General features: G+C 46.5%; 1 protein-coding gene across 1 annotated transcript in view; it reads right to left on the reverse strand.

The window, feature by feature from the left end:
• Window positions 1-12,316, reverse strand: part of HEPHL1 (hephaestin like 1) — a 97,393-nt gene that overhangs the window by 38,473 nt on the left and 46,604 nt on the right. Inside the window, exons 11-12 of the mRNA XM_038761676.1 lie at window positions 9,329-9,573; window positions 1,020-1,232 (exon numbers count right to left, since the gene is read on the reverse strand). Of these exons, the coding sequence (XP_038617604.1) occupies window positions 1,020-1,232; window positions 9,329-9,573 (458 nt within the window). The remainder of the gene's footprint in view (window positions 1-1,019; window positions 1,233-9,328; window positions 9,574-12,316) is intronic.

A 12,316-nucleotide genomic window follows, 5' to 3' on the forward strand; every position in this document is an offset into this window, starting at 1 on the left:
CCCTTTCCTTTGAACAACTCCCAAGCGTTATACAGAGCTCCGCGCAGAGAGGGCACTCAATAAGGACCACCAATTGGTCAGTTCATTCATTCATTCATTCATTCAATCATATTTATTGAGTGCTTACTGTGGGCAGAGCGCTTGGGAAGTACAAGTTGGCAACATTATAGAGACGGTCCCTACCCAACAGCGGGTTCGCAGTCTAGAAGATAGGACAGGGCTGTGCCAGAGATGCCCCTCACCCACTTCCTCTGGTGACAGGGATCACGCCTCTAAACTCAACTTCGAAGAAACCCTCAGAAGAGGCGCAACTTGGGGCGGGGGGAGGTGAAGGAGGAGACCAGAACCAGTACTGGACCATCTGAAAGTAGGCCAACTGAGAAGCAGCGTGGCCTAGTGGATAGGGGCCGATCCTGGCAGTCAGGAGGTCACGGGTTCTAATCCCACCTCTACCATTTGCCTACTGTGTGGCCTTGGGCAAGTGACTTCACTTCTCTGTGCCTATTACCTCATCTTGTAAAATGGGGATCATTCATTCATTCATATTTATTGAGCGCTTACCGTGTGCAGAGCACTGTACTAAGCGCTTGGGAAGTACAAGTTGGCAACATATAGAGACGGCCCCTACCCAACGGCGGGCTCACAGTCGAGAAGGGGGAGACAGACAACAAAACCGAACATATTAACACAATAAAATAAATAGAATAGGTACAAGTAAAATAAATCAATAAATAGAGTAATAAATCCGTACAAACATATATACATATATACAGGTGCTGTGGGGAAGGGAAGGAGGTAAGATGGGGGGGATGGAGAGGGAGAGGAAGGAGTCTGGGAAGGCCTCCAACTGTGAGCCCCCTGTGAGGCAGGGGTTATGTCCAACCCATTTTGCTTGTATCCACCCCAGCGCTTAGTACAGTGCCTGGCACATAGTAAGGGCTTAACAAATACCACTATTATTAATATTCTCAGAGGAGCGTAGCGGGGACCAATTCCTCCCGTGGGACTTGGCTCTGTACCTTTCTTACAGACCAGGAGTGGGCCGATCAAGCCGGAACATATGTCCTTGGGCGCATCGATGTGGGAGTGGTACACCCATGTCAGGCAGTTGGCATCGGCCGGAGTTGGGGCGTACGCCTCCTTGGCAGTCCAGACGTAGGTGTAGTTTCTCCCGGGGAGGACCATGTCGTCATCCTTGTTCTTCCCCGAGGTCCCATCTGGGTAGAGGGCCCCTGGCAAGGAAACACAAAGACCACGACTTGGTGGCTGACGACGTGGCCCTGAGAGTCAGGGGATCATCATCATCATCAATCGTATTTATTGAGCGCTTACTATGTGCAGAGCACTGTACTAAGCGCTTGGGAAGTACAACTTGGCAACATATAGAGACAGTCCCTACCCAACAGTGGGCTCACTGTCTACTCATCATCATTATCAATCGCATTTATTGAGCGCTTACTATGTGCAGAGCACTGTACTAAGCGCTTGGGAAGTACAAATTGGCAACATGTAGAGACAGTCCCTACCCAACAGTGGGCTCACGGTCTAAAAGGGGGAGACAGAGAACAAAACCAAACATGCTAACAAAATAAAATAAATAGAATAGATATGTACAAGTAAAATAAATAAATAAATAAATAGAGTAATAAATATGTATTTATATGATCCGCCGGCTCATTCGCCCGGCTCTGCCCCTTGCTGGCTGGGTGACCTTGGGCAGGTCATTTCACATCTCTGGACTTGGTTTCCTCATCTGTGAAATGGGGATTCCCTGTCTGTTCTCCCTCCCCTTTGGCTGTGAGCCCTCTGGGGGACAGGGCCTGAACCCGAGCCAGTCGTCTTGTCTACCCCAGTGCTTATTTTTTTATGGTAACTTAATGTGCACTGTACTAGGTGCTGTGGCTTAATAAATGCCATCATTATTATTGTACAAGCTAATCAGCTTGGACACAGTCCCTGTCCCTGTCTCTAGGATTAATCCTCATTTTAATAATAATAATTATTCAGCTTGGACGCAGTCCCTGTCCCTGTCTCTAGTATTAATCCTCATTTTAGTAACAATGATAATTATGGTATTTGTTCATTCATTTATTCATGTATTTATGTATCTATTGAGCACTTACTGTGTGCAGAGCACTGTACTAGGGGCTTGGGAAGTCCAAGTTGGCAACATATGGAGACGGCCCCTACCCAACAACGGGCTAACCGTCTAGAAGGGGTAGACAGACAATAAAACAAAATATATTAACAAAATAAAATAAATAGAATAGTAAATATGTACAAGTAAAATGAATAGAGTAATAAATCTGTACAATAATAATGGTATTTGTTAAGCGCTATGTGCAAAGCACTGTTCTAAGCACTGGGGAGGTTACAAGGTAATCAGGTTGTCCCATGGCGGGGCTCACAGTTTCAATCCCCATTTTACAGATGAGGTAACTGAGGCACAGAGAAGTGAAGTGACTTGCCCAAAGTCACACAGCTGACAGTTGGTGGAGCCGGGATTTGAACCCATGACCTCTGACTCCAAAGCCCGAGCTCTTTCCACTGAGCCACGCTGCCATTTGTTAAGTGCTTACTGTGTGTCAAGCACTGTTCTAAGCCCTGAGGTAGATACAAGGTAACAATAATATCATCATCATCATCATCAATTGTATTTATTGAGCGCTTACTGTGTGCAGAGCACTGGACTAAGCGCTTGGGAAGTACAAGTTGGCAACATATAGAGACAGTCCCTACCCAACAGTGGGCTCACAGTCTAAAAGGGGGAGACAGAGAACAAAACCAAACATACTAACAAAATAAAATAAATAGAATAGATATGTACAAGTCAAATAAATAAATAAATAAATAGAGTAATAAACATGTACAAACATATGTACATATATACAGGTGCTGTGGGGAAGGGAAGGAGGTAAGATGGGGGCAGAGGTAAGATAGAGAAGCAGCGTGGCTCAGTGGAAAGAGCCCGGGCTTTGGAGTCAGAGGTCGTGGGTTCAAATCCTGGCTCCACCAGTTGTCAGCTGTGTGACTTTGGGCAAGTCACTTCACTTCTCTGGGCCTCAGTTACCTCATCTGTGAAATGGGGATTAAGACCGTGAACCCCACGAGGGACAACCTGATCACCTTGTAACCTCTCCGGCGCTTAGAACAGTGCTTCGCGCATAGTAAGCGCTTAATAAATGCCATTATTATTATTATTATGGGGGGATGGAGAGGGGGACGAGGGGGAGAGGAAGGAAGGGGCTCAGTCTGGGAAGGCCTCCTGGAGGAGGTGAGCTCTCAGTAGGGCCTCGAAGGGCCCCGTTCATTTCAAAGCCTTCAATATGGCTTTGAAATGAACGGGCAACTCCTCGACTCAAGAGGAATGGGAGAAGGGGAAATCGGGAAAATCGGTGACCAACTGCCCCGGGAGCTGGAATGGAGAAGAGTTAGGTGAAGGATGGCCTACCAACAGCTCTCGGGAGGGAGGAAGAGTGGCCCACATCTTCTCCAGCTCCGGGGAGAAACCAGTTGAAGCTACCCTGTGAGGAGCTTTAGGATGGAGAAACATTTCTTAAAGGATCTGAGCTCCTCCTCGCTGCTCTCTGAGGGCAGGAATCTCATCCTTTCTAATCTTCCTGTCCCCACTCAGGTGCTTAGTACAGTATAGGAGGCGCCCAATAAATTGGTGCTGATGGATTGAGGGGGGGACTTCCAGATGTTCCCCCAGAGGGTCAAGGCTTGGGTTCCTATGGGCCTAGTTAAGGGCCCACCCTGACACATAATGATAATAATAATCATCATCATCAATCGTATTTATTGAGCGCTTACTGTGTGCAGAACACTGTACTAAGCGCTTGGGAAGTACAAGTTGGCAACATACCAACAGTGGGCTCACAGTCTAAAAATAATAATAATAATAATAATAATGACATTTATTAAGCACTTACTATGTGCAAGGCAGCCCCGCATGGGACAACCTGATCCTACCTGATCCTATTTGTTTTATCTTGTTAAAATATTTTGTTTGGTTGTCTGTCTCCCCCTTCTAGACGGCGAGCCCGCTGTTGGGTAGGGACCGTCTCTAGATGTTGCCAACTTGTACTTCCCAAGCGCTTAGTCCAGTGCTCGGCACACAGTAAGCGCTCAATAAATACGATTGAATGAATGAATGAATGAAGGCACTGTTCTAAGCCTCCTAGCAGCTTTTAGCACCCTCTTATCAACTTTCTTTAGCATCCTTTTTAGCACCTCCTTTAGCATTCTCTTTATCCCCTTCTTTAGCAGTCTGTTTAGCATTCTCTAATCATCATCATCATCAATCGTATTTATTGAGCGCTTACTATGTGCAGAGCACTGTACTAAGCGCTTGGGAAGAACAGATTGGCAACATATAGAGACAGTCCCTACCCAACAGTGGGCTCACAGTCTAAAAGTCTAAAATTCTCTAATGACTCTCTTATCACCTTCCCTGCCCACCCACGAAGTCCCCACATTCAGCGTGGCTCAGTGGAAATCAATCAATCAATCAATCAATCGTATTTATTGAGCACTTACTATGTGCAGAGCACTGTACTAAGCGCTTGGGAAGTACAAATTGGCAACACATAGAGACAGTCCCTACCCAACAGTGGGCTCACAGTCTAAAAGAAGTGGAAAGAGCCCGGGCTTTGGAGTCAGAGGTCATGGGTTCAAATCCCGGCTCCACCAGTTGTCAGCTGTGTGACTTTGGGCAAGTCACTTCACTTCTCTGGGCCTCCGGCTTAATAAATGCCGTAATTATTATTATTACAGGGACTGTGTCCAACCTGATGAGCTAGTGACTACTGCGGCGCTTAGTACACCGTCCGGCACATAATAAGCGCTTAAAAAAATACCGTTATTAAAAAAAAATGTACTCTGGCCAGGCGTCAGGATTTATTTTGCAACGCGTGCCTTCCCTTTGTTGTGGGACTCAGTGAAGCGGCTGGATCTCCAGAAGGCAGCCGGGGAGTGTTTGGCTCATAGCGTCAGTGAATTCCCACTCAAGGAGCACAGCAGTATCTTGGCAGCGCTGCCCAAGGCAAGTCCTTAAATCTATAAAGTTGGGGGGAAGTCGCCCAAAAAGGAGATGCAACAGAGTAATTCTCTAAAGCCAGTGACGATAGAAACCCATGAGCTATTTATAGGGCCCTGCCAGTCTTCTATTAAACCATCTAAGCAAAGTAGGATGATGAAAAATGGGAAGAAATTATCCATCCAGGAAGTTGTTTTGGTTTTTTTTTTAATGGTTTTTGTTATGCACTTACTTATTATGTGCCAGGCACTATACTACATGCTCTCTTCCTCCCTTCAAGGCCCTGCTGAGAGCTCACCTCCTCCAGGAGGCCTTCCCAGACTGAGCCCCTTCCTTCCTCTCCCCCTCGTCCCCCTCTCCATCCCCCCCATCTTACCTCCTTCCCTTCCCCACAGCACCTGTATATATGTACATATGTTTGTACATATTTTTACTCTATTTATTAATTTATTTATTTTATTTGTACATATCTATTCTATCTATTTTATTTTGTTAGTATGTTTGGTTTTGTTCTCTGTCTCCCCCTTTTAGACTGTGAGCCCACTGTTGGGTAGGGACTGTCTTTATATGTTGCCAATTTGTACTTCCCAAGCGCTTAGTACAGTGCTCTGCACATAGTAAGCGCTCAATAAATACGATTGATGATGATGATGATGATGCTATGGGGTAGAGACTAGATAATCGGGTTGGACACAGTGCAGGTCCCATCTGGGGCTCACGGTCTTAATCCCCATTTTGCAGACGAGGTAACTGAGGCACAGAGAAATTAAGTGACTTGCCTAAGGTCACACAGCGGACAAGTGGTGGAGCTGGGTTTCGAAGGCGAGACAGAGGAAGACCCGGGGTGAAGGTTCAGCGCGGTAATCCTGGCCCTGCCACGTGTCTGCTGGGTGACCTAGGGCAAGCCGCTTCCCTTCTCTGGGCCTCAGTTACCTCATCTGTAAATCAATCAATCAATCAATCGTTTTTATTGAGCACTTACTGTGTGCAGAGCACTGTACTAAGCGCTTGGGAAGTCCAAGTTGGCAACATATAGAGACAGTCCCTACCCAACAGCGGGCTCACAGTCTAAAAGGGGGAGAGAGACAACAAAACCAAACATACTAACAAAATAAAATAAATAGAATAGATATGTACGAGTAAAATAAATAAATAGAGTAATAAATATGTACAAACATATACATATATACAGGTGCTGTGGGGAAGGGAAGGAGGTAAGATGGGGGGATGGAGAGGGGCGTGAGGGGGAGAGGAAGGAAGGGGCTCAATTCAGTTCAGATGAGAAATTAAGTGACTTGCCTAAGGTCACACAGCGGACAAGTGGTGGAGCTGGGTTTAGAAGGTGAAACAGAGGAAGACCCGGGGTGAAGGTTCAGCGCGGTAATTCTGGCCCTGCCACGTGTCTGCTGTGTGACCTAGGGCAAGCCGCTTCACTTCTCTGGGCCTCAGTTATCTCATCTGCAAAATGGGGATTAAGACTGTGAGCCTCATGTGAGACAGGGACTGTGTCCAACTTGAACAGTAACTATCCCAGAGCTTAGAACAGTGCTTGGCACAGAGTAAGTGCTTAACAATTATTATCATTATCTCTTTTGGGACTTGGATCAATCACTGGCATTCACTGAGCCCTTACTTGGGGCAAAGCACCGTACTATCAATCAATCAATCAATCAATCGTATTTATTGAGCGCTTACTGTGTGCAGAGCACTGTACTAAGTGCTTGGGAAGTCCAAGTTGGCAACATATAGAGACAGTCCCTACCCAACAGCGGGCTCACAGTCTAAAAGGGGGAGACAGACAACAAAACCAAACATACTAACAAAATAAAATAAATGGAATAGATATGTACAAGTAAAATAAATAAATAGAGTAATAAATATGTACAAACATATATACATATATACAGGTGTTGTGGGGAAGGGAAGGAGGTAAGATGGGGGGATGGAGAGGGGGATGAGGGGGAGAGGAAGGACTGTGAGCCTCATGTGAGACAGGGATTGTGTCCAACCTGAACAGTATTTATCCCAGAGCTTAGAACAGTGCTTGGCACAGAGTAAGCACTTAAATTATTATCATTATCTCTTTTGGGACTTGGATCAATCACTGGCATTCACTGAGCCCTTACTTGGGGCAAAGCACCGTACTAAGCACTTGGGAGAGTACAATAGGATAAGGAAGGCACGGTGGACATACTGTCCATTCAAAACAGAAATCCACAGCTAGGATCTCAAAGACAACAAATCGATATTTGTACAGTGCTCTGCACAGTAAGCGCTCAATAAATACGATTGATTGATATTTGTTTCCGGTGGGTGTTCTCGCCCCCAAGCTCTGACTTGCAGTTGCCACAGGGGCAGGAAAACCCGCTGAAATATGAATTCCTGACCCCTGTCTAACATCGCTGTAATCAGCTGAGCCACCCAGGTGGACACCTGTCCCCGTCGCCCTGCCCTCCTTAGCAATGCAGACGGGCAGATCTCCGCGTGTCTTCCCAGTATGCACGCCCCAGTTGGATCATTTTGCTGGCAAAGACTCTCATCGTATCGAAAAGAATGTGCCTCTCCCATCACGAAAGAGAGAAATACCAGGGTCACCCTGCGTAAGGTAAGCGTGGGAGGTCGGTTTCCTCAGGAAGCATGGTCAGGGAATGGAGCCTGGGCCCAATTCTGAATCCACCGCTTGCCCGTTGCGTGACGTTGGGCAAATCACTTAATTCCTCTGCCTTTGATTTACTACAAATCTGTAAATTAATAATAATACAAATGATTGTGACGTTTGTTACACGCTTTCTGCGAACCAAGAACTGAGGTGGATACAAGATAATCAGGTCAGACACCATCCCCGTCCCGCACGGAGCTCAGAGTCTAATGGGGAGGGAGGGGAGGCATTTCATCCTCATTTTACAGATGAGGAAACTGAAGGCTACAGAAGTTAAATGATTTGCCCGAGGTCACCCAACAGAGACGTGGCAGAGCTGACATTAGAACAGTGCTTTGCACATAGTAAGCGCTTAACAAATACCAAAATTATTATTATTATTAACCCAGGTCCTCTGACCCCCAGATCTGGGCTCTTTCTGGTAGGCCATGCTGTTATCCACAGAGTGAAGATTAAATTCCTGTTTTCTCTTACCTTGGACTGTGAACCCCATGTGGGACAGGAACTGTATCTGATTTGCCAACTTGTACTTCCCAAGCGCTTAGTACAGTGCTCTGCACACAGTAAGCGCTCAATAAATACGACTGAATGAATTTGGCTGATTCGTATCAATCACATTTACTGAGCGCTTACTGTGTGCAGAACGCTGTATTAAGCACTCGGGAGAGTACAATGTAGCCGTATAACAGAGTTGGTAGACATGTTCCCTGCCCACGAGCTTACAGTCTTCACTGCTTTGGAATCACTCAAACTTCCAAGCAGGCCCTGGTTGGGAGAGGGAAGGAGGAGGAAGAAAGGAGACCAAAAAGAACTGAGGGAAAGAAAAAATAGGGGGAAGGGGGAGAAGCAGGAGAAAAGGACGAGAAACAGGGAAGATACAAAGGGAAGAGAGACATAGTAAGCAGCTAAGGTGAAATAAAAAGTGGGAAGAAGAGAGATGGGGAGGATACAAAGGGAAGAGAGAAGCCGTGGCTCAGCAGAAAGAGCACGGGCTTTGGGTCAGACGTCATCAATCAATCAATCAATCGTATTTATTGAGTGCTTACTGTGTGCAGAGCACTGGACTAAGCGCTTGGGAAGTCCAAGTTGGCAACATATAGAGACAGTCCCTACCCAACAGTGGGCTCACAGTCTAAAAGGGGAGACAGAGAACAAAACCAAACATACTAACAAAATAAAATAAATAGAATAGATATGTACAAGCAAAATAAATAAATAAATAGAGTAATAAATATGTACAGACATATATACATATATACAGGTACAGGTACGTCATGGGTTCAAATCCCGGCTCCGCCAACTGTCAGTTGTGTGACTTTAGGCAAGTCACTCAACTTCTCTGTGCCTCAGTTCCCTCATCTGTAAAATGGGGATTAAAAAAAAACTGTGAGCCCTCCGAGGGACAACCTGATCACCTTGTAACCTCCCCAGCGCTTAGAGCTGGGCTCTGCACATAGTCAGTGCTCAACAAATACCATAAAAAAGGAGAGAGAGACACACAGTAAAGGGCTTAAGGAGAAATAAAAAGAGGGAAGAAATGAGGATGGCAGAGAAGCATGAAATCTTAACCATTTCTCCAATCCTGAGGGATTTGGATTTTGTCCCACAGAGCAGACGGGACAGGGTTTTACCTTCCGAATCCTTCGCGTAGAACACCCCGTGAGGGTGCAGCGAGTAGGGGCGGGAGGCGAAGTTCTTCAGGCGGACGACCATCACATCTTCCACTTCAACCCTCAGGATGGGGCCCAGGAAGCCAAGCCAGGGGGGCTTGGGGATCTCCGTGGAGTAGGTCTCGTCGGTGTAGTGCTTGTACACGGCCTTCTTGTAGACGCCGCCTATCCGGTTGGGGCCTCGCTCGAGGTAGAGCATGGCGAGTCTGAAAACAGGAAGGACAGCGCGGGTGAGGAGCAAAGCAGTAGCGACAAAAGAGTGCTTGCTTGCTAGTCTTTTTCTTTAATATGGTATTCATTCATTCAATCGTATTTATTGAGCGCTTACTGTGTGCAGAGCACTGGACTAAGCGCTTGGGAAGTCCAAGTTGGCAACATCTAGAGGCGGCCCCTACCCAACAGTGGGCTCACAGTCTACTCATCATCATCATCATCATCATCAATCGCATTTATTGAGTGCTTACTGTGTGCAGAGCACTGGACTAAGCGCTTGGGAAGTACAAATTGGCAACATATAGAGACAGTCCCTACCCAACAGTGGGCTCACAGTCTAAAAGGGGGAGACAGAGAACAAAACCAAACATACTAACAAAATAAGATAAATAGAATAGACATGTACAAGTAAAATAAATAAATAAATAGAGTAATAAATATGTACAAACATATACACATATATACAGGTGCTGTGGGGAAGGGAAGGAGGTAAGATGGGGGGATGGAGAGGGGGACGAGGGGGAGAGGAAGGAAGGGGCTCAGTCTGGGAAGGCCTCCTGGAGGAGGTGAGCTCTCAGCAGGGCCTTGAAGGGAGGAAGAGAGCTAGCTTGGCGGATGGGCAGAGGGAGGGCATTCCAGGCCCGGGGGATGACGTGGGCCGGGGGTCGATGGCGGGACAGGCGAGAACGAGGTACGGTACGAGGTACTCGTTAAGCGTTTACTATGTGCCAGGCCCTGTTCTAAGCACTGGGGTAGATACAAGCTAATCAGATTGGACACAGTCCCTGTCCCACGAGGGGCTCACAATCTTAATCCCCATTTTACAGATGAGGTAACTGAGGCCCAGAGAAGTGATTTGCCCAAGGCCGCACAGCAGACAAGTGGCAGAGCCGAGATAAGAACCCAGGGCCTTCGGACTCCTAGGCCTGGGCTCTTTCCACTAGGCATCGCTGCTTCTCGTTATCTCAGCTGGTTTCTGGGAGGGAGTGGGTGCTTCTATTCTCGTCATTTCTTTGAGAGGGAGGTGAGAAGACTAATAATGATGAACGATGGCAGTTCTACTAAGCGCTTACTATGTGCAAAGCACTGTTCTAAGCGCTGGGGAGGTTACAAGGGGATCAGGTTGTCCCACAGAGGGTTTGCAGTCTTTATCCTAAAACTTAATCCTTAATCCTTAATCCTTCTAGACTGTGAGCCCACTGTTGGGTAGGGACCGCCTTTATATGTTGCCAACTTGTACTTCCCAAGCGCTTAGTCCAGTGCTCTGCACACAGTAAGCGCTCAATAAATACGATTGATTGATTGATTAATCCCCATTTTACAGATGAAGTAACTGAGGCCCAGAGAAGTTAAGTGAATTGCCCAAAGTCACACAGCTGACAATTGGCAGAGCCAGGATTTGAACCCACGGCTTCTGACTCCAAAGCCCAGGCTCTTTCCACAGAGCCACGCTGCTTCTCTAATATCATCATTAATTGTATTTATTGAGCGCTTACTGTGTGCAGAGCACTGTACTAAGCGCTTGGGAAGTCCAAGTTGGCAACATATAGAGACAGTCCCTACCCAACAGTGGGCTCACAGTCTAAAAGGGGGAGACGGAGAACAAAACCAAACATACTAACAAAATAAAATAAATAGAATAGATATGTACAAGTAAAATAAACAAATAAATAGAGTAACAAATATGTACAAACATCTATACATATATACAGGTGCTGTGGGGAAGGGAAGGAGGTAAGATGGGGGGGATGGAGAGGGGGACGAGGGATTATAATGATAATAACTGTGGTATCTGTTCAGAGCTGACTTTGTTCCAGGCACTATGCTAAGCACTGGGATAGACACCAAACAATCGGCTCCAAAACCATTCCTGTTCCACGTGGGGCTCACAGTTTAAGGATTTAGGCATTAGGAAGTGGCTATCTTTCCCATCTTCTGCAGAGCCCAGAAAATCAGTAGTGGAGGCAGCTCTTTGTTTCTCAGCCCCACGTTTGTTCTCCTGGATGTGATTTTACAGATCAAAGTCCCATCGTCGTCCCATAAATAGAATAGTACCTATCTATTCTATTTATTTTATTTTGTTAGTATGTTTGGTTTTGTTCTCTGTCTCCCCCTTTTAGACTGTGAGCCCACTGTTGGGTAGGGACTGTCTCTATATGTTGCCAACTTGTACTTCCCAAGCGCTTAGTACAGTGCTCTGCACACAGTAAGCGCTCAATAAATACAATTGATTGATTGATTGATCGTCGGCCCTAGGAGACCATTAGTGAGCTAGTTCCCGGGTGTCCCTAGCGAGGTGTTGTGTCCCCCACAAAGCACACTCATGGAGCTTTCACACAAGAATGCAAACACAATAATAATAATAATAATGTCATTTGTTAAGCGCTTACTATGTGCAAAGCACTGTTCTAAGCGCTGGAGAGGATACAAGGTGATCAGATTGTCCCGCGTGGGGCTCACAGTTTTCATCCCCATTTTACAGATGAGGGAACTGAGGCACAGAGAAGTGAGGTGACTTGCCCAAAGTCACACAGCTGACAATTGGTGGAGCTGGGATTTGAACCCATGACCTCTGACTGCAAAGCCCGGGCTTTTTCCCACTGAGCCACGCTGCTTCTCTAACACCAGACACAAGGACACAAGAAGCCAACTAAGGTCACACAAAGAGAGCTCTCTGTTTTGGGTTCTTCTTCTCCTTCACAGAGTCTCCCTAGTATACCCTTGGTTCCGGAACTC

This window comes from Tachyglossus aculeatus, chromosome 20 (assembly GCF_015852505.1).
Source record: "Tachyglossus aculeatus isolate mTacAcu1 chromosome 20, mTacAcu1.pri, whole genome shotgun sequence".
In the NCBI taxonomy this organism is placed as follows: Eukaryota; Metazoa; Chordata; class Mammalia; order Monotremata; family Tachyglossidae; genus Tachyglossus; species Tachyglossus aculeatus.